Source organism: Ovis canadensis, chromosome 5 (assembly GCF_042477335.2).
Source record: "Ovis canadensis isolate MfBH-ARS-UI-01 breed Bighorn chromosome 5, ARS-UI_OviCan_v2, whole genome shotgun sequence".
In the NCBI taxonomy this organism is placed as follows: domain Eukaryota; kingdom Metazoa; phylum Chordata; class Mammalia; order Artiodactyla; family Bovidae; genus Ovis; species Ovis canadensis.
The window spans coordinates 80,601,015-80,624,171 of NC_091249.1; the positions used below are offsets into that span (position 1 = coordinate 80,601,015).

The 23,157-nt window shown below is 41.1% G+C and overlaps 1 protein-coding gene across 3 annotated transcripts in view; it reads left to right on the plus strand.

The window, feature by feature from the left end:
• Window positions 1-23,157, plus strand: part of SGCD (sarcoglycan delta) — a 1,056,171-nt gene that overhangs the window by 907,219 nt on the left and 125,795 nt on the right. For all 3 annotated transcript variants that reach the window (XM_069592487.1, XM_069592486.1, XM_069592485.1), the window contains one exon: window positions 489-608. In XM_069592487.1, the coding sequence (XP_069448588.1) occupies window positions 489-608 (120 nt within the window). The remainder of the gene's footprint in view (window positions 1-488; window positions 609-23,157) is intronic.

The following is a 23,157-nucleotide window of genomic DNA, read 5'->3' on the forward strand; positions in this document are numbered from 1 at the left end:
ACAGCCAGTGGGTCAAGGGTAAAGAATGAGACAGATTTCAGCTGAATTTAAAGATGCCCTTTTATGAAAGCAGAGAGCACTCACCGCCTCTTGAAGAACTGGCATGTCTTTGGCCAGTTCCAGCAGTTGGGGCTGGCCAAAAAAATGTCAGTCCTTCAAGAGGTGGTGAGTGTCCTGTGCTTTCATAAAGACAAGCCAAAATCTACAGTATTTGACAGTAATTTGGTGGTTAGCTGAGGGAAATCTCATTCAAGCATTAGTTTGGAGGAAGGAGCTGATGGTTTTTAAAATCAGCCGGAGAGCGTATGATTAAAAGTAATTGACAAGACATGGCTAGAGTCACGAGGCTGGTTGTCACGGCTGACTTCTGAAAACCAATCCACTTACATTAAAGTCCAATACAATCTTGTCAGATGTGTATGTTCTGTGAAAAGCTCTTTGAAATTGAATGTAGTGGGACTAATGTATTCTTTCTCTCCCTCTTCTAGGGCCAAAAGCCATCGAAGCTTATGGCAAAAAGTTTGAGGTAAAGACGGTTTCTGGAAAATTGCTCTTCTCTGCAGATAACAATGAAGTGGTAGTAGGAGCCGAGAGATTACGAGTTTTAGGTAAGGAAGCTTCAGTCATTGAACTGGTTTGATGCTACTGTGTATATTTTAGAGACACAGTGAAATGGTGTCTAGAAGAGTGATTTAGGCCAATTACTTATCAAGGTAATTTTACTGTCATAAAACAGGGAAGAGGAACCTCCCAGCTCTCACCTTGAAAATTTCTCGAATCATGAGTCTTCATGGCATGCCTGCCGACACCAAACTTCCAGTGGGGATGTGTGCTCATATCAAGAAGTGCACTAATCTTACAGATTGACAGTCCTACAAGAAGCAGTCAAGACTTGTATACATTGTTATCATGATCACCAAACCAGGTTATAAATTAAGAATCACCTCAGAAACTTCTGAAACGTTGAGGTTCATAGAGCCAACTGTGAACCACTAAATTAGAAGTCATGGTGGAAGGACCCAAGAATTTATTTGTAAAAACATTTGCAGGAATTTCTTTTTTGGGTCCACTGTTGAATTTGACTGTGTACTGAAACAGTCTAGCAGGGTGGGTTAAGAGTTCCTGTCCTAAACCTGGCTCTTCATTCCTGCCCTGTCACCTACTAACTGTGTGAGTTTAGACAAATTAACAACATCGCTGAGCCAGTTTCTTTTTCTTCTCACTCGAGCTAAGAACATCTGCCTTCTCAAGTTCTCCCTAGGGTTCGATCGAATCATGTTTGATCATATTATACACACTTATCACAGTGCCAAACACAAAATGGTGTTCATTCAGTGGTAGCTGTAGGTACTACTGTTAATACTTATGCTGCTATTAATACTACTCCTGCTTTTCCTTCTCTTGCTCCCTAAGAGTTACTGAAACATACCAGTTAAACGTTCAGACTCTGGAATGAACCCATCATTTTAATCCTATCTCTATCCTTTACTAGCTGTGTGAACCTAAAGCAAGTTATCTGACATCTCTGTCCCTGTTTTGCTCACCTATAAAGTGGGGGTAATAGAAGTATCTACCTTCTGAGATTGGAAGGATTGAATGAAATAATCTATGTAAATTTGTTAGTAAGGTGGCTAAAAAAATAGGAAGTGATCACTAAGTACTAGCTGTTATTATCTTAAATTTTGTTATTTTTGCTTGAGCTTGTTGTTTGTTGTCTGCATTATTAGCGATTGGAAGAAGTTGCATCTTTCTTCTCCATTAGCGCTGTGTTCTCCTGGTCGTCACCTCCACCCTCAGTCCGTCAGTTTGGTCAGTCTGTCTATCTCTCTGGTATAATATACATTCATAGCTAACTTTCTTGCTGGATGACTCTTAAGTTTTCATCCCCAAACCCAGCATCTTCCCTGAGTTCTAGGTCTTTTTCAACTAGATATTCTACCAGGCTCTCAAACTGAGATCTTGAATACCTAGTATAATAGCACACACACACAAGCACACAAAAACACACACCCCCTCACACCTCTACTCTCCCCCTTGTATTTACCCCCTTACTTCCCCATCACTCTAACTGATCCCATTTTGCTTCCCACTGTTAGTTTCAAAACTTTAGCATCGTTCCAACCAGCCTCAGGCTCAGCAGAGTCAGCAGGTGGCCATGGGCATATCCTGACAGAGCTCAGTGGCATGGGAGGGCCAGGTACAGAGGCAGTGAGCCAGGGGTGTTCTAATCACTTATCAGGTGCTCACTGGAATATAATCTGGAACAACTGCTTTCGTCTTTCAGGGCTTTGCTTCTCTCTTGTCTGTAAGATGAGAATTGTCTAGAGCAGAAGTTTCAAGCAGTTTTTTTTTTTTTAATTTGGCAACAGAGACTTTTAAAAATAAAATTTCATAGCAAACCCCAATCAATAAAATATGTAAAAGAAGAGCACTGCTCTGGGTTGTGGATGGGGCTTTTAAGGTTTAAAGGTTAAGTTGTGTAGCATCATTGTTCCCCACCCCCTTGCTGTCGGGACGCCTCTTAGAACTTATTTATAAAGGCCTTTAAGTAGATAGTCTTTTAAAAAGAGTAAAGTCTACTGACCACTTGCTATGATCCAAGTGCCACACTTTGTGTGCATGATTACCTTGAGACCTCACCAGCACCTTTTGGGGCAGGCACCCTTCTTATCACCCTCATTTTACAGAGGATGGAGCCGAACTGTCAGAAGGGGTGAGCCATAGGATTCACATACAGGCTATCTGAATGCAGACTGCTTCTCATTAAAGCAGTATATTTTGCTGCCTTGTCAAATTGGTCCCTTGTTTAGATGAGTGGACTAAGGTGAAGAAACTTACCAAGATCAAGTACCAGTAAGTGGTGTGACTGTTGTTCAAATTCTTTCCTATGAACACTATCTTCAATGCACATGGCTACACGTAAATATAGCTCTAGGATCTTTGCCAACTCTTAAATGATCATTTTTTTCTATTATTCATACAATAGCACTTTCTATGTTAGTTCTAAGTTTTTGTGGGGGGGGGGGGGACACAGAAACTGTATGTTATCTTCTTATTCAAGAGTATTTTGCTATTTCAGCTCTAAAGTATTTACCCAGGGAAAAAAGTGCTGGCATCTCATGCCACAGTCATTTTGTAAAAATGGTGTTTGGCACTTCGCGTTAGTCTCTGAACCTTCATGAGTCACCCCATTGCTTTAAAACCTGACTTTGCAAAGATACTTTAGATGTCCAAACACTGTGGTTTCATCTTTGTATATGAAATTCAATGATAGTATTACTTAAGAACTCCCCTCCTCCATTGTGACATAAACTAAGGGTTGGAGATAATTATAGTATTTGGTTGCTTGAAGGCAGGTGAATAATTTTGCTGCTGTTGTTTCTTATGCTGGTGAGATTTCACTTGCACAGTGATTTAGGATACATCTGTCTCTCTCCATCATCAGAAGCATTTGTTTGTGTGTGTGTGTGTAAAAATCTCAAAAGGAAGCATCATAATAAATACCACTGCTGCTACCAGTGCTAAAAAGATGAGGAAATGACCACCCCACAAGTCTCACATCCTACTCAGTGAAATGAGCCTAGTGTGTTGCAGAAATGAGCTTCCTGTCATCTGGGATCCAACCATATGGTGTGGAAAGAGAAGTTTAGGCAATTTCATTTTCAGCTTAATGAGAAGTTTGTCTTTTTGAGTCATCAGACTGCACAAGCTCTTGGGAGATTGGAGTCTGGATGCATATTTCATAGTAGAATCTAGCATACCTGGATTGTGAATCTTCACTCAGATATTCAGGAACTGAGTGACCCTATCCAAGTTTCTTTTTCTCTTTACGCTTTAGTTTCTACATGTGTAAAGAAAAGAGAGAGGAACACAATAAAGAACGGAAGTAAGAATGAATGAATATAGTAAGAAACTTATGTAAATAAATCAGTTATTTTAGTTGAATAGTTGAGTAAGAATAAGCAGTAGAAGATAATAAGACTAAGAAAATAGTGTGTCTTAGATACAGTAGCTTAACCAGGGGCTCAGGACAATTGCTTATGTTCTTCTATGGATAACCACACCCACCTATTCAGTTTTCAGGATGATGACCACCTCGGGCACTCTCCAAAAACCCTGAATAGTCTAGCTAAAGGACTAGTAACCATACCTCATATAGAACAGTCAGCTATCTAGAGTCTTTTACCCTGAAAAAGATGTGGAGGAATTGTGGAGGCAGACAAGAGCTGCTGATCTTTCATAATGTGCATTTTTCCTGGGTAAAGAAATCAGGCAAGAGCTGCTTAGTTGAGTAGCTGAAAGAACAGGTTTAATCCTGATTTCCGTCATTTGCTGGCCAGTGCCTTGAGATACATTACTTTACCTTTCTAGGCTTCCTTCTTCTCTGTGACGTGGTGTCATTTGAGTCACGAGCCCTGACTCTCACAGGAGTTGTGAGAACTAGATGGTACAGTATATGTACTGAGGATCAGCACAGTATTTGGTCCTCAGTATGCTGACTGTTGTAGTGTTGGCGATGGGTTTTATTGGTCCACTTGAGCATCAGGGAACCCAACAAGTCCTAAACTTTTACATAGCTCTTTTAGGTTCTCAGAAAAAAGGTACAGAAGAAATTGGCTTAGGACTTGTAGGAGTGTTCAGGTATCAGTTAAGTTTGGACTGGTAGATTTTCTAGACCCAGCTAGGGTCAGAAAAGAAAACACCTTTTCAACATAGAAACTACTTAGGAGAGGAATTGAAGGCCTGAGTTGATTTCCCAAAACTGTAGGGTCTTCCCTTTCATTCAGAGACAGTGATTCTAAGAGCATGGCCCTAGAATTAGCAGCATTAACTCTGATCTGCTTGTTTGACACATAAATTATCAAGCTCTACCCTAGACCTATTGAATCAGAAACTCAAGTGTAGGGCAAGTCCTAGGTGATTCTGATACAGGCTAAAGAACCACTGACCCAAGATAATCACAACTAAATAATTTTGCCACCACTTGGCTAGTAGCTCTCCATTGAGTTCACGCTCAGCTTTTTCCACTTTGCTCCCAAAATAAATATAACTAACACAGATTGAGGGCTTGTTCTGTGCAAGATGCCAATCACTTGCACTGAGTGCAAGCATTTGATCCACATCACAACCTTAGAGGAACCTGGCTCATCAACTTGATTTATAGAGGGACAAACTGTGGCCCAGAGTGATGTGAAGCACACCCAAAGTTGCACAAAGAGAAACTGGCGGAGGCAGGATCTGAATGCAGGCAGTCTTACCGACAGTGCCTGATGACCTCTGTCACGTGTGTCTGTCATGTGCATGCATGCTAAATCGCTTCAGTCATGTCCGAGTCTTTGTGATCCCATGCACTGTCGCCTGCCAGGCTCCTCTGTTCATGGGATTCTCCAGGCAAGAATACTGGAGTGGATTGCCATGCCCTCCTCCAGGGGAACTTCCTGACCCAGGGACTGAACCCTTGTCTCAGGAGTCTTCTGCATTGGCAGATGGGTTCTTTACCACTAGCGCCACCAGGGAAACCCTGACCTCCATCACGGAATCCTCGGCTTTCCTACATTCCATGACATGGAGCGTCGCCCCGACGAGGAAGGGGCACTGGGCAGCAAGTTCTCCAGCTCTTCCCCTCCTTTGGCTTCGAGAGACACTGCTTTTCCCACAGTTCTCCCACATCTGTAACTGCTCCTCTGCTTCCTAAACTCACTGTTCCTCCACCTACTCAGTGACGTGGGTTCACTCCTGGCATCACAAGCAGACTTCCCTCCGGGTCACTTCTTTGTTTTCTCTTTTCACATTTCTATGGAAAATCCTGTACTTACTTACAGTTTCAGTAATTGCCCTTTTCAGATGACCCTCAAATCTGTATTTGCCTTGAACTGTTGTCTCATTTCTAGTTCCAAATTTTAAGAGTCTGGACTTTTCTGTACGGAAGTGTCCCACCACTTTCACTTCATCACTTGCAGCCGAGCTTACCCGTTGCCCCATCATACCCTGCACCTCTCTCCTGCCTGCCTTCCTGATTCTCCACATGGGCCTCATCCCCCTAGGCTGCAAAGGCTTACTTTCCTTCAGGTACCACACGCTGTCTTTCTTCACATGGGCTTCAATGCCTCTGTCAACCTTAGATTTTCCATATTACAAAGGTGTCTTTTTTAGATCTTACGCAAGAGAATTTAAGCTTATAGCCAAGTCTGCTCTTTTAATTACCAAACAGGTGTCAAATTAGCATGGATGATGAGGCATGGTACAGTTTAACTTTAATTACAGAACAAAGATATGAAATACCAGTTAGGAATGGTCTTTAAAAAGCATCAAATGTAGACATCATAAAAGCCAGCACATCTTAGAGGCATCTTCATGGAGACACCAGAGAAAACATAATTTTGATCTTCATTAATGACCAATTTCATTGAACAATGAATCGAACATGATAGCCTTCATAAACAAAGCACAATTATAAAGTGTTATTCTAATTGTTAATTAGCTCTATTTATACTCTAGATTAGTTTTTTAAATATGTCCTCTAGATGCCACTTGATGCTAATTATCCGAGTTACAGTATTATCAATTGAAAAACATTTTTAATTAAATCTAAAGCCATTTAAATTAGCATAAGATTTATATAAATTTAAACGTGGTCTGATGTTTTTTTTTTCTTTTTTAAGACCACATCAGATGATGCATTTAGCCATTTGAATTAGTTTTTGATGAGATTCTGTACTGCAGCCTAGCAATTGACAATTATGATGAAAAGAGGAGAGTGTTCTTAGTAGTATTTATTCATTAAATATATGTATCATATATGTGTGTGTGTGTATTTATATATGAGATATCTCCACATCACTGTTATGGTAGTCGTGGAGATACAGAAATGACTGTCACCGTTCCTGCTCATTGAGGGAACTGTCTTATCAGGACGATGAAGCATACATGCAAATATCTGAGAGCCCAAGCAGAAAACAAGCTTCTAAGAAGGAGAGAAGCAAAGTGACTCTAGAATTATAGCATCTAGATGGAAAAGGGTGGTATCCCAGAGAGAATTTAGAGAGCTTCTTAAATGAAGAGTGTGTTTGAACTAAGTCTTGGGTATGAATTTAGGTGGGGGGAGTGCATACAGAGATTGCTTTCTTTGCAAATGGAATAGCATTTCTTTACAAATGTCAGGACTCATTTGGTTGTAAATTCTAGGATTCTAACTCAAAGCCAGTGGTGAGGAGATTATTGCCTTGTGTGGTAGAAAAGTTCAGTGGTAGCCGGCTGCAGGCTAGATTCATTAGCTCAAATAATGGAGCCAACCTCCAGTCTCCCTTTTTCTCTTACCATCTCTCAGCTCTGTTTTCCGATCTTGTCTTGTGCCTACCTCTGCTGGTAGGCAGGAGGAGTGCTTACCTTCCTAACATAAATCCAACCAAGACTTCTTTTTTATGCTGACTGGATTGACTGGAACCGTCTGCCCATCCTTGAACGTGCCATCTTGACTTTGGTGATGAAATCTGCTGTATAGCACAGCCTGGCTCATATCCCACTGTTGGAACTTGATTGGAAATGCCTGAGAGTGAGACAGAGCACAGTCCATTCTCAAAAGGAAAATTGAGGTGCTGTTACCAGGAGAAGGACTGGGTGCTAGGCAAAGAAAAATAGCAAATATTCATTATAATTTTATTATAATAATCAAAGACATGATCATGGAAAATCATGACTGTTGGGCATGCAGTAGTGGAACCCAGGCATTATGAATGGTGTCAGGGGAAGATGCTCTGTGAGTTCTCTCCCCCTTGACTGCTCAGGCCCAGATAGCCTGGCTTCCTCACTTTATCACCAAGCATGTTTTCATCACCCAGCATCTGTGCTTTCTCTTCCTTCTGAATGGAATTATCTTTTCTAGTCTATGTAGAAAGGAGTTCCTTCTTTATGTCTTAAATAACATTTCATCAAAGAGGTCTCCTTGGACTACCTTAAAAAAAAAATAGCATGTTCCTGCTATTGAAGTCTATACCAGGAGTTGATAGAATATGGCCTGTGGGTCAAATCAGGCCACAACCACTGCTTGGTTTTGTAAATAATGTACTGGAACACAGCCAGGTTCATTTGTATTGTCTGTGATTGCTTTCACCCTCCAACATCAGAGTTGAGTAGTTGAGACAGATGATACTCCCCACTATTTTGCACTTTACAGGAGGTGTTTTTCAATTCCTGGTCTGTACGTTTACCTGCTTAATTCCTCTTCATGGCAAGTAACACAACATGGCATAGTGTGTTTTATATATATGTGTGTGTATGTGTGTGTTTATTTTTTTCATCCTGTCTAGCTCATCAAAATGTAAACTTCATGATACCAGGAACTTTTATTTTTCAGAGTCTAGAATAGTGTCTGTGCTTAATAAGTGCTTGGTAATATTTGTTACATGAAAGGACTGTAATTTTTGAACGTTGGAATGTTAGATAACCAGTCCGGATAGTACAGAGAAACAAAGGCAGTGAGACCTTGCATCTAAATTAAAAGATTATTATAATACCTGTGTTGATGATTCATAAAGTCCTAAATGAGGAGAGAAAGAGAGAACAAATGGGAAGGATCATCTTGAAGGAGAATGAACCTGGCAATGAACTAGATGTGGAAAGTCAAAAGGGAGGGAAGTTGAGATGTTCCTAGTGTTGTACACCGTGTCAACCTGACAGTTGTGGCATTGTTAAGAGAAATGTACAGGAGTAGCAGCAATTTAGGATAGATGATGAATAGTCAAAGCTGTGGTTTTTCCAGTAGTCATGTATGGATGTGAGAGTTAGACTATAAAGAAAGCTGAAGAACTGATGCTTCTGAACTGTGGTGCTGGAGAAGACTCTTGACAGTCCCTTGGACTGCAAAGAGATCCAACCAGTCCATCCTAAAGGAGATCAGTCCTGGGTGTTCCTTGGAAGGACTGATGTTGAAGCTGAAGTTCCAATACTTTGGCCACCTGATGCAAAGAGCTGACTCATTTGAAAAGACCCTGATGCTGGGAAAGATTGAAGGCAGGAGGAGAAGGGGATGACAGAGGATGAGATGGTTGGATGGCATCACCAACTCAGTGGACATGAGTGTGAGTAAACTCCAGGAGTTGGTGACAGACAGGGAGGCCTGCTGTGCTGCAGTCCATGGGGTCTCAAAGAGTCAGACACAACTGAGCAACTGAACTGAGCTGAGCTGAGCATACACTGGCACTTGTTGCTCAAGCACCTCTTGGAGGGAGAGGCCAAGTGTCTGGTGGGCGATGCCAGCCAAAACAAAAGCCGCAAGAGATGCTTTTCTGAAGAGTTTAGCAGAAGAGTAAGAGAACCATTTGTACAGATTGAACAGGTGGACTCCAGAGAAGAGATGGTCAAAGAGGGCATCTGGGAGCAAGAATTTAGAGAAGCCTATCAAATAGGCCATAACAAACCCCCCTCTTTCTCTGGTGGAGGCTCAAGACTGGAGACAGGACTGCCTTTCTGGAGGCACCTTCAGAATTTGAGAGCCTCCTCCTGTGTTCTTATGCTTTTCTTAATCCACTCTGCTTTTTCCCTTGAAAAGGAACTTAAAGGCTTTAGAATGTGGCATAATTGGGTTCTGCCATAGCTACCAGCTACCTGAAGTTGGCTGTGTTACTCAGATCATTTAGGCTGTGTTTGTGGGTGCTAAATAAACAGCCTCTCCCCTTTTCCTTTTCCTGCATCTCTCTCTTTTTTTCTTCTTTCTCTTCTTTATGAAATATCCCATCATTGAGTAGAAGGAAACCTGAGAAAGTCTGCAGGATTATATATAAAAAAGTGGACACACTTTCTCTTCTTTGGTGGTAAAAACTGAACAGTTCTCTGATCCTGGGGAGAGGAGGTTTACCAACCTAATAGTAACATTCGGGCCTGCTCTGTGTTACCCTCAGCAGAGATCATCTGCTGGAGATCCAACTCTTTACAGAGAACTGCTGATTGTACAGTTCTGGCACCTCATTCCAAGGTTGGTTTATTATTTAGAGGCATACAGAAATAATATATTAGATCATAAAGATACATTCTCCCATAAATAATGTAGTGAGAAAGTCACATATAAAAGAGTCTCAGATGAACACCCCCAACCTTAAGAATCCAGAGATACTTAATGAGAAAAGGCACAATTTTATAATAGAGAGATAATAATGAGCTTTCAGAGGTTTCATTGGAAAGGCTCCTGGGAGTATAATTCTTATAATTCTCCAAAAAATAAAAAAGAACAAGTCTCAAACCCTGGGTAATTCCACTGCCTGGTTTCATATGTTCATCCACCCATGTACACAGGCATCTTAAACTGGGACGGGTCAGCTTTCCCCCCACACTTAGGGGTTGATAACTGATGCAGGAGGAAAACCTGTTTGCATAGCCCCACACGCTTTTCCCCTGGGCAGGAGAGAGATGTGATTTCATATCAGCAGGGTGGATTAGTCATTCTGTGTAAACATCCTGAGCTGGCCCACAGACATTGCCTTAGCCAACCCCCACACTTGCTGAGCCATGTCTTCCGCATCTGGATGGAGGGATGGAGGGAGGAGGGAATAAAGGCAGTTGGGGACATGTGTCAGCTTTCTAGTTTGCTTAAAGAGTTGATGAGGTTCCATCTTGGCTGCTTGTAAGAGAACCAATTCCAGCACTTACTGAGAGAGGGCCATGTGTGTTTTTTTGTTTGTGGAACCGAGACAAATTTAATTTCTCTATCAAGCTACAGCTAATGGGCTTTCAGACATCTGTCGGTTTGCTTTCATCTTCAAAGTTATCTTCTTGCCAGTTAATGCCCAAAAGAGAGTGTTTTCAGACCAGGAGACAAACTATTCAAGAGCTTCTATCAGGCCACCTTCAATGACAAAGTTTTACCAAAGAGTCTAGCTAATGAGTCTCCATTCTCATTAGTTCTGTTGATTGTTGGAGAATATTCTTATGCCACCAGAAGTCACCTGAGTTGAATTCTCTTTTTCCTTTCTTCCCAGCAGAGGCCAAGGGGAATGTTTGTATTCTGTGGTGACAGTAGGAATTTAATGAAATGACAATGTGAATAAGAAACTCTCAGTGTGCAGAATAGGAAAGGAAATTAACTTGATTCTCCTTTATTGGAGGGACTTGAGTTTAATTCGACTTATTTGAGTGGGAAAAAAAAGGGACGCTAAAAATACATTTTATGCTTTTCCTCCCACCTTGCTCTAAGCTTTTACCATGAACTACTTTTTTAATCTTAACTCCTTGGACACCCTATCTTCCCCAGGAACAGCAGGCAAGGCGGTGAGTGTGAACCTGAACAAAAGAAATGAGGGGAGATAGAAGAGAAAATATCCAGTGCCCTTCAGGACACAGAATAGAAAAGCAAATGCCAAAGGTTCTTCTTTTAGGGACAGTAGTGTTGGAAAGCAGGATGGTTTTCTGAGTGTGGGCTTTGGAGACAGACTGCCTGGACTCCACTCCTGGCTCTCCCAGTACAACCTTGGGTAAGCTCCTCAATCTTTGGAAACCTCACATTCTCATCTTATAATGAGGGTGATAAAAGTACCTACATGATACATGGAAAGTCCTTGGCATGGTGCTAAGCACAGCATAAGGTGCCCCATGTATTGATGCTGGTTCCTCCTACAAATTCCTACAGAGCAGCATGTGTGCAGCTGACACCAATCAAAGTCCATTCAGGGATGAGGAACATAACGTGAAGGTCCCTCGATCACAGTCAGTTATGGTCTAGCAGGGGTACCAAAGCAGCACACACCCATATTAAATAGCAGTGAAAAAAACTTTTTTTTAAGTTAAAAAAGGAAGGCAGCCCTTGGTTGCAGTTTGTTCTGGACTCAGGGGTTAGGAGATCAAGCCTGTAAAGGTGACCTGCCGAACATCCTAGACAAGAGGTTGTGATGGCTGGGGCAAAGGTAGGCTTTGCAGATGCGAGTGGGTGAGCAACAGCTGCCTAAATGGCAGGGTCAGCAGAAGCAGAAGCCCAGCTCTGTGGTAGAGGATGTGGGATGAGCTACCATTGTTTCCCCCCTCCCCCAGCAAATAAGCATATTTGAATTTATCGTTGGGGAAGAGTTTGTCATTATCAGCATAGTGTAAATAGGAATTGCTTATTTCTCCAAAAATCCTGAATTAAGATGATGTCTCAGGGCTCTGCTAGAGCTTCCCTGGGATTTTCTCCTTTTGGCAGTGTCCTGGGCAGGATGTGGCTGCAATGTTCACAGAAATATTTGAGAGGATTTTCATGCTGTAAGCCAAAAGAAAAGTCAAGTAGAGTTGGACACTTAGAAGTCATTTATGATACAGAAACTTTCACGGGTCACAAAAAAAAAAGAAAGTGACTTCAATAGGAAGGTTCTTGGCATTATTCAAACCATAGTGTAAACAGTTCTCTCTACAAAAATTACAAAACTACAGAAAAGAAATTCAATCGTATTCAGCCAGTATTAGTTGAGTGCTGACTCTGGTCAACTGCTGTGCTGACCACAAGGACACCCATGCCCCTTGCCTTTCTACAATGCACAGCCAAGCAAGAAAGACAGATGTTTTCAACATCTACATGAGAAGAAGGATGTGTCATCGTGGGAGTAGTATATGATGGCTAGAAACATAAAATTAGGAGGTTTTAACCTAATTTTGCAAGTAAGGGAAGTCTTCCTGAAGGAAATGGTAATTAAGTTGAGACTGGCAGGACAAATAGGAGTTAATCAAGAAAAACGGACTTGGAGGAGCTAAGTGTGGACTGGCATCTACTCAATCCTGAGGCAGCATAACCTTTCATGAACAGTTTCAGGAGTCTAACCCAGCCAGAGGGTAGAGGTCAAGGAGCAGGGTGCCCAGACAGGACAAAAGACAAGCTATAAATGTAATGATTAGCATTTATTAAATGCTAATTCTGTGCCAAGTACTCTTCAAATCTCTTCATGTGTTAATTCTTCCAAAGGCCTTCTGTGATAGGTTTTTTTATACTTATTTTACATACGAACAAACTGACAAATAGAAAGATAGTTTCCCCAATGTTACATCACAGGGTAAATGGCAGATGTGAGATACAAGCACAGATAATCAGACTCTAGGGCGCGTGTTTATTTTTTTTTATAATACCTTTGTTGAGATATAGTTCACATTGTCTTACAATTAACCCATTTGAAGTGTGTAGTTCATTATTTCAGTATGAAGAGCCTATCCTTTTAATATATGCCACATAAATGTAGCTACAAATATGCATGTCTATATTATGTATGTTTCATTTGTATTCATGGTATATATATTTGTTATGTATGTCATATATGTGTTTGTATATATGTATATACTTAAGGAGATGTACATGTGTATAAACCTATCATAAAACCATAGTATTATAGTGGGCACTGTGTGTTGTATTAAGGTATGGACTTAATAGTGGAGAGATGCTGAAGAACTTCAAATTGGGGAGTGGTAAGATCTGATTTGTGATTTACAGGGTGCTGTGAGGACAACTAGCAGTGGGGGGTGGGTTGGACAGATCCAGTAATCAGAGGACCGGATGTACCTATGAGGTCTATGCTTCGTGGCTTAATTCAAAGACATTCCCAAAAGAAAGTCATGATCTTGTTCTACGAGACTTGTGCTCACAGCTCCCATTGTTCCTTTTTTACTCTCAGCCCAAAGGAAACAGGCTTTCCATGTGAGAAAGGGCAGGATTATGTCAGTTGGAAAAAGCACGGGCATGGCCAAAATGAGGTCTGGACACAGTGCATTTCTTCCTGCTGAATTGCTTGATGGGAACCTATCAGAGGTCAGAGCACATTTCAGATACTTGTATCCTGGGCTTGTGGAAGAGATTGCACTTAAGCAAACAAAGGAGAGGGCTGATATGAAATCAATATGCAAGGTGCCTATGAGCTATGGAGGAAGGCAATGTGCTTTTCTCCTTTGGCTGTTAAATATGTCTCAGCTGCCAAGGAAAATGAGTTTTCCTCTCGACTTCCTATCTGTCGCGCTGATTGGTTATTGGGGAGTGTTCAGGCTCTAGTGCCTCAGCTGTATGTTTAATGAGAGCGTCCTTGCATGAACAAGCTCCCCTGGACTAATTCTTCCTCCCAGGACTCTGAAAATATGTGTCTCCTTAGCAAACTCTGATCAAACAATTTCTAGTGGAGCAATGTAAAGTGCCAGGGAATTGTTTTTATGATGCATGGTCTCTGCTGCCTTTGAGAACTTAGGCTAGAGTATGAGATGTGAGAAATGCATCAGAAAAACATGCACCCTAAAAGTACCCAGAGAATTGAGCTCAAGTGTGAGAAGTCAGGGTATGTCTATGCTACCACAAATCACAGATGCGCTAATGTACAAGACTTCATGGAATCCTAGAACGGAATGTAAAGTCACCCTTTGCATAGTAGTGTTGAGTTAGATCTGAATATTTGTTGTCATCTTATTTGATTCTCAGAACTATACTAAAAGGTACTCAAGATAGGGAGAAAAGAGAAAGGAACTTTCCAAATCTCCATCTTAGAGATTAAGAGACTGAAGCCCTTGGAGGTAAAAAGAGATTGCCTGAGATTCCTCAGCTAATGTGTGTTTCTGCCCAGATTTCATACCTTGACTTGGGCAAGGCATGTCACCCATGCCTCACAGTAACTGGGATCAGAGCCTGCTATGAGTATGATCCTCCCCCAGTCACCCCTGGGGATGATGCAGAAAGTACTGAGACATGGGCTATGATCTCTGAACACTTGCCTGATACTTATATTGAATGGTCATTTGAAAGCAAGCATCTCCCTTTTTCTGCCATGGAACCTTTTGTCAGGCTAATGAAGATCACTTCTCAGAATTGTATTTTTATCCCATTATACAAAATTACCAAACAAAACCAATGTTAGACAGTCATCAATATATAAAACACAATTGTGCGATGTAGTAACATGTCTTTCTTTGTTACAAACACCTTAAAAGATGTTGTTATAGGCCTCATGATTATCCTCATTTCAAAGTAGTGATGAGCATGAATGATATTTTTGAGAGGTACACAACAATTTTATTCTGACATGAAATAATCTGTAATTTCTACTGATGACACAGCCCCATGGAGATAATTACTGCAGATCATTTTCTACATTCTGATCAAAGGACATCCTAGATTTAATTTAGGGATTGAGGAAAATAATGATGTGAAATCTGCCCCTTCAAAGCTCTCTGATGCCCTGAGTTCTAACTATGAATCCCAAGTGTCTATAGGCCCCAGGCAAGGTCCCTTACTCTGATATAAGTGTTTTTGTTGTTCTTCAGTAACTAAGTTTCTGCAAACCCATGGACTGCAGCACACCAGGCTTCCCTGTCTCTCACCATCTCCCAGAGTTCACCCAAGTACATGTCCATTGAATCGGTGATGCCACCCAACCATCTCATCCTCTGCTGCCCTTTTCTCCTTTTGCCTTCAATCTTCCCCAGCATCAGTTTTTTCCAATGAATCAGCTCTTCACATCAGGTGGCCAAAGTATTGGAGCTTCAGCTTCAGCATCAGTCCTTCCAATGAGTATTCAGGGTTGATTTCCCTTAGGATTGACCGGTTTGATCTCCTTGCTATCCAAGGGACTCTAAAGAGTCTTCTCCAGCACAAGTCAAAAGCATCGGCGTTCAGCCTTCTTTATGGTTCAACTTTCACATCCACATGTGACTACTGGAAAAACCATAACTTTGACTATACAGACCTCTGTCATCAAAGTGATGTCTCTGCTTTTTAATACGCTTCTAGGTTTGTCATAGCCTTCCTTCTAAGAGGCAAGTGTCTTCTAATTTCATGGCCGCAGTCGCCATCTGCAGTGATTTTGGAGCCCAAGAGGAAAATCTGTCACAGCTTCTACTTTTCCCCCTTCAATTTGCCATGAAGTCATGGGACCAGATGCCATGATCTTACTTTTTTAAATGTTGAATTTTAAGCCGACTTTTTCATGCTTCCCCTTCACCCTCATCAAGAGGCTCTTTTATTCCTCTTTATTTTCTGCCATTAGTGTAGTGTCATCTGCATATCTGAAGTAGTTGCTATTCTGGCAGTCTTGATTCTAGCTTATAACTCATCCAGCCAGGCATTTCACATGATGTGCTCTGCATATAAGTTAAAAATCAGTGACAATATACAGCCTGTCTATACTCGTTTCCCAATTTTACGTCAGTCAGCTTTTCCATGTAATGCTCTAACTGCTGCTTCTTGACCCACATACAGATTTCTCAGAAGGAAGGTAAGATGGTCTGGTGTCCCCATATCTTTAAGACTTTCCCACAGTTTCTTGTGATCCACACAGTCAAAGCTTTCCACATATCAACGAAATAGAAGTAGATGTTTTTCTAGAATTTCCTTCCTTTCTCTATGATTCAAGGAATGCTGGCAATTTGATCCCTGGTTCCTCTGCCTTTTCTAAACCCAACTTGTACATTTGGAAGTTATCAATTCAAGTACTGCTGAAGCCTAGCTTGAAGGATTATGAGCATAACCTTACTAGCATGGGAAATGAGCACAATTGTCCAGTAGTTTGAACATTCTTTAGCACTGCCTTTCTTTGGAACTGGAATGAGAACTGGCCTTTTCCAGTCCTGTGGCCACTGCTGGGTTTTCCAAATCTGCTGACATATTGAGTGCAGGACTTTAACACCATCATATTTTAAATAGCTTAAATGGAATTCCATCACTTCCACTAGCTTTATAGGTGGTAATGCTTCCTTTATACTCCAGGATGTCTGGGTCTAGGTTAGTGACCACACCATCAAGGTTATCTGGATCATCAAGGTCTTTTCTGTACAGCCCTTCTGTATATTCTTGCCACCTCTTCTTAACTATTCTGCCTTTGTTAAGTCTTTACTGTTTCTGTCCTTTATCATGCCCATCTTTGTATGAAATATTCCTTTGATATCTCCGATTTTCTGAAGGAGAGCTCTAGCCTTTCCTATTCTATTGTTTTCCTTTATTTCTTTGCATTGTTCATTGAAGGCCTTCTTATCTCTCCTCGCTGTTCTCTGGAACTCTGCATTCAGTTGGGTATATCTTTCCCTTTCTCCTTGTAAGTGCTTAGCAAGCACTAATGTGCAATCTCTACATTAAGCTGGGGATTCAGCTGGAATATACCAAGAATAAGACATAATTCCACACTCTGAGGTATGTCTATGTCATTTCATGTTTAATATCATGGAGCAGATGAAAAGGCTTCCTTTTGCACATAGAGCTAGCACTATGATTAATTTCTGAGGATGGGATCAGCTTGGAGATATTAGGAGGAGGATATCACAACATACTGGGACCAAACAGTCATTCTCAACAGGGGTGATTTTGCCCCCCACCCCCCACCATGGAAATGTATATGAATGTCAACAAATATCTTTGATTGTCACAATTTGAAGTGAAGGAGGTGGGGGCATTTCTTCTGGCACATGATAGCTAGAGGACAGGGGTGCTGCTCACCATCCTACAATGCACGGGACAGCTCCCACAACAAAGGACTGTCTGATCCCCAGTAATAACAATACTAAGTTTGAGAAGGTGTGAACCAGAGTAAGGTGAAGGTGAAGATGAAGTTGCTCAGTCATGTCCGACTCTTTGCGACCCCGTGGACTTTAACCTACTAGGCTTCTCCGTCCATGGGATTCTCCAGGCAAGAATACTGGAGTGGATTGCCATTTTCTTCTCCAGGGGATCTTCCTGACCCATGGATCGAACCCGGGTCTCCTGCATTGGGGGCAGACACTTTAACCTCTGAGCCAACCAGAGTAAAGGTGTACAGAATGCCGAGTGAAGCCCCCTATAAATAAACCCGAATATCCCTGATTCTCTGCCCTTCATCCTCTCAGAAGATCAGGTGTCCTTCTCTCTGATGCTCAAAGTTGTAGATAACATTCTTTCCCCCTCCAAAGTGCCTGATAGGAGGCCATACACACAGCAGGTACATAGTGAAAGTCAGTCATGTAAGGGTGATCCTTCTGTCTTTGTAGCTTGGGGCTTGGCCCTAAAGTAGTGGCAGAACCAGAGGACTAAAGATGGGAGCTCTGCACGAGATGGACTGGCGGAGATAGAAGTAACAGGAGTCAGGGTTTGAATTTCTGTCTGTCATTTGGAGCAATGCGATGCCCTACTTCTATCTGTGAATTAAGAATTGGAGCAAGATGGGGCAAGATGTTCCTAATGAGAAGTTCTGTTATTTCTTGATACAGCATGTATTATGCTTGTCACATAGGATAGATATGCATTCCCTTATTTATATAATCTTATATATAGTTGGAGCTTCCCTGGTGGTTCAGATGGCAAAGAATCTGCCTGCAGTGCAGGCCACCCAAGTTCAATCCCTGGGTTGGGAAGATCTCCTGGAGAAGGGAATGACAACCTACTCCAGTATTCTTGCCTGCAGAATGGAGAGAGGAACCTGATGGGTCCTTGGGGTCGCAAAGAGTTGGACACAACTGAGTGACTAGCACACAGATACAGACGCACACGCACATAGTTGAAATAGGCATTAAAAAAGCATTCGTGACTTTACTGACATTTGTTAAGGACCTCATATGCATTTGTCTCAGCTTTATGTCTTTTACATGTATTATATCACTTGTTTCTGATGCCTCCTCCCAATCCCCTTTTCAGTGAGAACAATTGTTGTTTTGTTGAAAAAACCTTCTCTTTCCAGGGCAAAGGATAGACTGCACCTGTCATTCCAGGTATTTAAAATGGCAAATACTAAGCGGTATATTAGATGGCATGCCTTAAAGACTACTGCAGTAACATTCGTAACAGGTCTCATAGTTGGATCTGTTTCTTTAAAATTGTGAGATGAGCCAATATCGGTAACATTTCCTTTCTTTCCTTTAGGGCTGATTTGGCCCAATCCTGGAATGATTCCTCAAGTTATGATCAGTTATCTGAAAGGAGGATGGTTCTTGTGGGGTCCCTGGGACTCTGGAAGTCCTTGGCTGTAATGGATTGGAGGGATGTCAGTATCATCCATTTAGTGAGCCTTCTTGAGCTGTTTCCATTTGTCATGAAAATCTGGAAAGAGTTTTTGCATTGCCTGAGTAAGAAGATTCAGAAAAATGAGACTGGGCTTATTGATATGTTAGTGTCCAGTGTCCCTAAAACTAGACCTTGGAGTGGGACTTTTTGAGAGCTATAAAAATATATAGAGCAAGTTTAGCAAACCTAGATGAAAGTATTGTCTTTAGTCTTACATGTTGAGCTTACTTATCTGACTTTAATGGGACCTACTTATACAAGGGACAAGTTTTGAAGATTAAAAAGGAGAGTTTATTTGATACAGGGAGATTGCTGAATACTACCACTTATCACGAGCTTTGTATTTTGCTATGCAGGTTGAAAAGCTCATTCACCTCTCATTTGGTTTTCATAACCTGAGCCATAGAATGGGCAGGGGGTTATGCTCACTTTGTAGATGCAGAACGAAGCCCAGAACAGTAAGTTTGGTTTGAAATTCAACATGAGAGCACCAGTATTCAAACATCTTAATCAGAACTGTGCTATAACATGTAATAGAAAAAAAAATAAATAACCTAACCTTGGGTTAAAAGACCCAAGTTCTAGTACCACACGACTATAAATTAAAGCTGCATTTCTGTTTAATAAAGTACAGAAGCACAATTTGCAATATAGAAAGACTATATCCCATTAGCTATAAAGATGAAATGGCAAGAGCCAAGAATGACTCAGTTCAGTTATCAAAACATAGGTTTTGAAATTCCTTGTAAGTTGAAGATCTAAGGGGTATCTCTTCTCAGAATATCTTTAGTCAACCTCAGTAGCCTATTTGATAATTTCTCATTTTTAGCATATATTTCTTGATGTACAGGAGTTCCAATATTTATCTTCCATTATAGATCAGAACTTGGACTAGGGTTCATTTTTAAATAAGAGATAAGAAATCATTGGTATTGGGTATCCTTGAGAGCTTAAAGCTGATACATGTTTGATTTCAAGGCCTCACTATGACAGCTTCTGTCTTTTCCTTCTTTGTTGTTTAGTCACTCAGTCGTGTCTGACTCTTTGCAACCCCATGGACTATGCCACATGCCAGGCTTTCCTGCCCTTCACCATCTCCCAGAGTTTGCTCAAACTCATGTCCACCGAGTCGGTGATGCCATCCAACAATCTCATTCTCTGTCATCCCCTCTCCTCCTGCCTTCAGTCTTTCCCAGCGTCAGGGTCTTTCCCAATGAGTCGGCTCTTTGCATCAAGTGGCCAAAGTGTTGAAGCTTCAGCTTCAGCATCAGTCCTTCCAATGAATATTCAGTGTTGATTTCCTTTAGGATTGACTTTTTTGATTTCCTTGCTGTCCAAGAGACTCTCAAGAGTCTTCTCCAACACAATAGTTCAAAAGGATCCATTCTTCAGCACTCAGCCTTCTTTATAGTCCAACTCTCACATCCCTACAGGACTATTGGAGAAACCGTAGCTTTGACTATACAGACCATAGTCAGCAAAGTGATGTCTCTGCCTTTTAATACTCTAAGTTTGTCATTGCTTTTCTTCCAAGGAGCAAGCGTCTTTTAATTTTATGGCTTTAGTCACCATCTGCAGTGATTTTGGAGCCCCAAAGTAAAGCCTGTCACTGTTTCCATTGTTCCCCATCTATTTGCTATGAAGCAATGGGACTGGATGCCATGATCTTTGTTTTTTGAATATTGAGTTTTAAGCCAATTTTTTCATTCACCTCTTTCACCTTCATCAAGAGGCTCTTTAGTTCCTTTTTGTTTACTGCCATAAAGGTGGTGTCATCTGCATATCTGAGGTTATTGATATTTCAGTAATGTCAGTATTATTTAATTACTTTTCCTTCTACCATCCTAATTACCAAACCACAGAAAGGAAATACCTAGAATATTTTAAGCTTATTACACAATGAGCAAGCTGCATGGAGGCATCACATTTGACTCAGTGAGGAGGTAGAGGGAAGAGATGGGTGTTTTTGTGAGTGAACCACAATATAGGTTTTAAATGGAGTCCCTGGAACACAGCCTTCTGGCCTCAGTCAGGTTTTGGTATTGAGGCCTGGTGTGCCCACTTAGTTGTGGTGGGATCCTGAGCCATTCAGCAACCTCACTGAGCCTTTTGTGCTTTCTGAGACAGTCATGTTGGGAAATAAGACATGTAAAGTTTACCACATTACTGAGCCCAAGCTCACTCTGCTCACCTCATAACAGGCCAATAATTGAGAAACTTAAATTGTTGGGGTAAAGAATACTGACTTTAACTGGAAAGCTAGCAGACTGAGAAGATGCAGGTTAACATCTCAAAAATCCAATTTTGGGCTTGTTTTATGCAGAGAGGGGAGAGGCCCACTGTGGCATCAACCAATGGCTGAGAGGGACTGCTATCACTAGCTAACAGCCACATGCCTGGCCCACCCCTATTACAACTGCAGTTCCTCAGATATACTACTAAGTTTTCAATAAATTAACTATATTTTATCATTTAAAAATTAATTTCCTCTCTCAAAACCTGTTTGCTCATCCACAGATGGAGATGATAATAGTACCTAACTTGTGAGTTGTTATAATGATTGAAATATATAATACAGTACAAGTGCCTGGATTCAAGTTAGAGTCAATTACTCTTCTTATTAGAACCTTGAACATTTCTTTTAAGCCAGTAGTTAAATGAATATTGAAAATACTTGTGCAAACTAATATTTAAAAGAGAAAAATTCTAACTGCCCAATAACATATCAACCAGCCCAGACTTAGGAAGTAAAAGCCAAAATCATGCTGATAAAGAAGATCTCTAGCAAAGAAACACAAGAATGATATTCTCTGCCCAATGAGTCACATAATGGGAAAAAATTGGGCCAAGCATGAGATCATAAGGGATCCAAGGATAGCTGCAAATGTTTGGGGCCTAATAAGGAGACAGCAAATAGGAAGAGAACAGCAGGACCATTGAAGAGTGAGTTCATGCTTTGGAAGAGTATTTTCACAAGGTTATCCAGCCACCCGTAGAGGGCAATAGAAAGAACTCCTCTGGAAAAATCAGTAAGACCAGAATCATAAAGTCTTTTTCTGCATCTAGAGCATGTCATCAGGTATAAACAAATTGATTAGCCCATATAAGTAAGCTATCACCTTCTATTTCTTAAATTCCAAGGGATAATAAAAGAAAACAGCTAAGAGAATGCAAAAATATAAGAATCCAGGCCTGGACTCTCTTTTTCTGTACAGGGCCAGATAGTAAATATTTTATGTTACTGGACCATGGGATCTCTGTCACAGCTACCCAACTCTGCTATTGTAATGGGTGAAACTGTTAACAAGCACAAATGCCAAGACTGAAAAATCTCTCTGTAGACTGTGGGAGAAGTGGAAGCTTTGGCGTGTTTAACACAGAATCTCAGGGCTTTTGCAGTGCCTGACACACAATAAATGATGGGCAAATGGCCATCTATTGGGCCATTCAGCCATCATTTATTGGATGATCTGACAGTGGCAGTGGTTTCTGTTTGTTTCTAAATGAGGCCATCATCATCACAGGTAGCATTTGTTGCATTCTCATTGTATGCCAGGTCCAGTTCTGAGTACTAAACCTGTGTTCCCTCATTGAAGCTTTACAACTGCTTGGAAGGTAGATACTATCATAGCCATTGGATATTCGTAGTATGGTGTACTAGCTTATTAGATTCTCAACCTTAAATTAGTCAGTTATGTTCAGTTCCTCTGCTCCCTTCATAAAAGTGTTTATGAGAATGAAAAAGTATATGACAGTCTTCACAAACTGCAAAGTGATATCAAAGATGAAGTCATTGTTATGTCAACTAGATCTTGTAAGCATGAACAGGTGAGATGGTGCAGGATAAGAAGGCTTGACCCTTGGTGTGTATTGACCCAATTTGTGAACAAATTGGAAAACACTAGGGCAAATTGTGGGGGTCTGTAGAGATTATTACTGTTGCTCACCATTATCATCTCTAGTACCTAGGACATTGCCTAAACCATAAAGCAGGCACTATACAAATATCGACTGAAGGGAGAAATGAAGGTACAACCAAACAGAGGAAAAAAGGAAAGAAAAATTCACCTGCACCAGACCAGGAAGGACACTCTATCCATAAGATATTCTGGGTGTTAATAGTTCTCCCTGAGCCTGGGATATAGATCACAGTATAAAATGAGGGGAAATGCCTGACCTATTTACTATTGCCTTGAAAGCTAGAACATTTT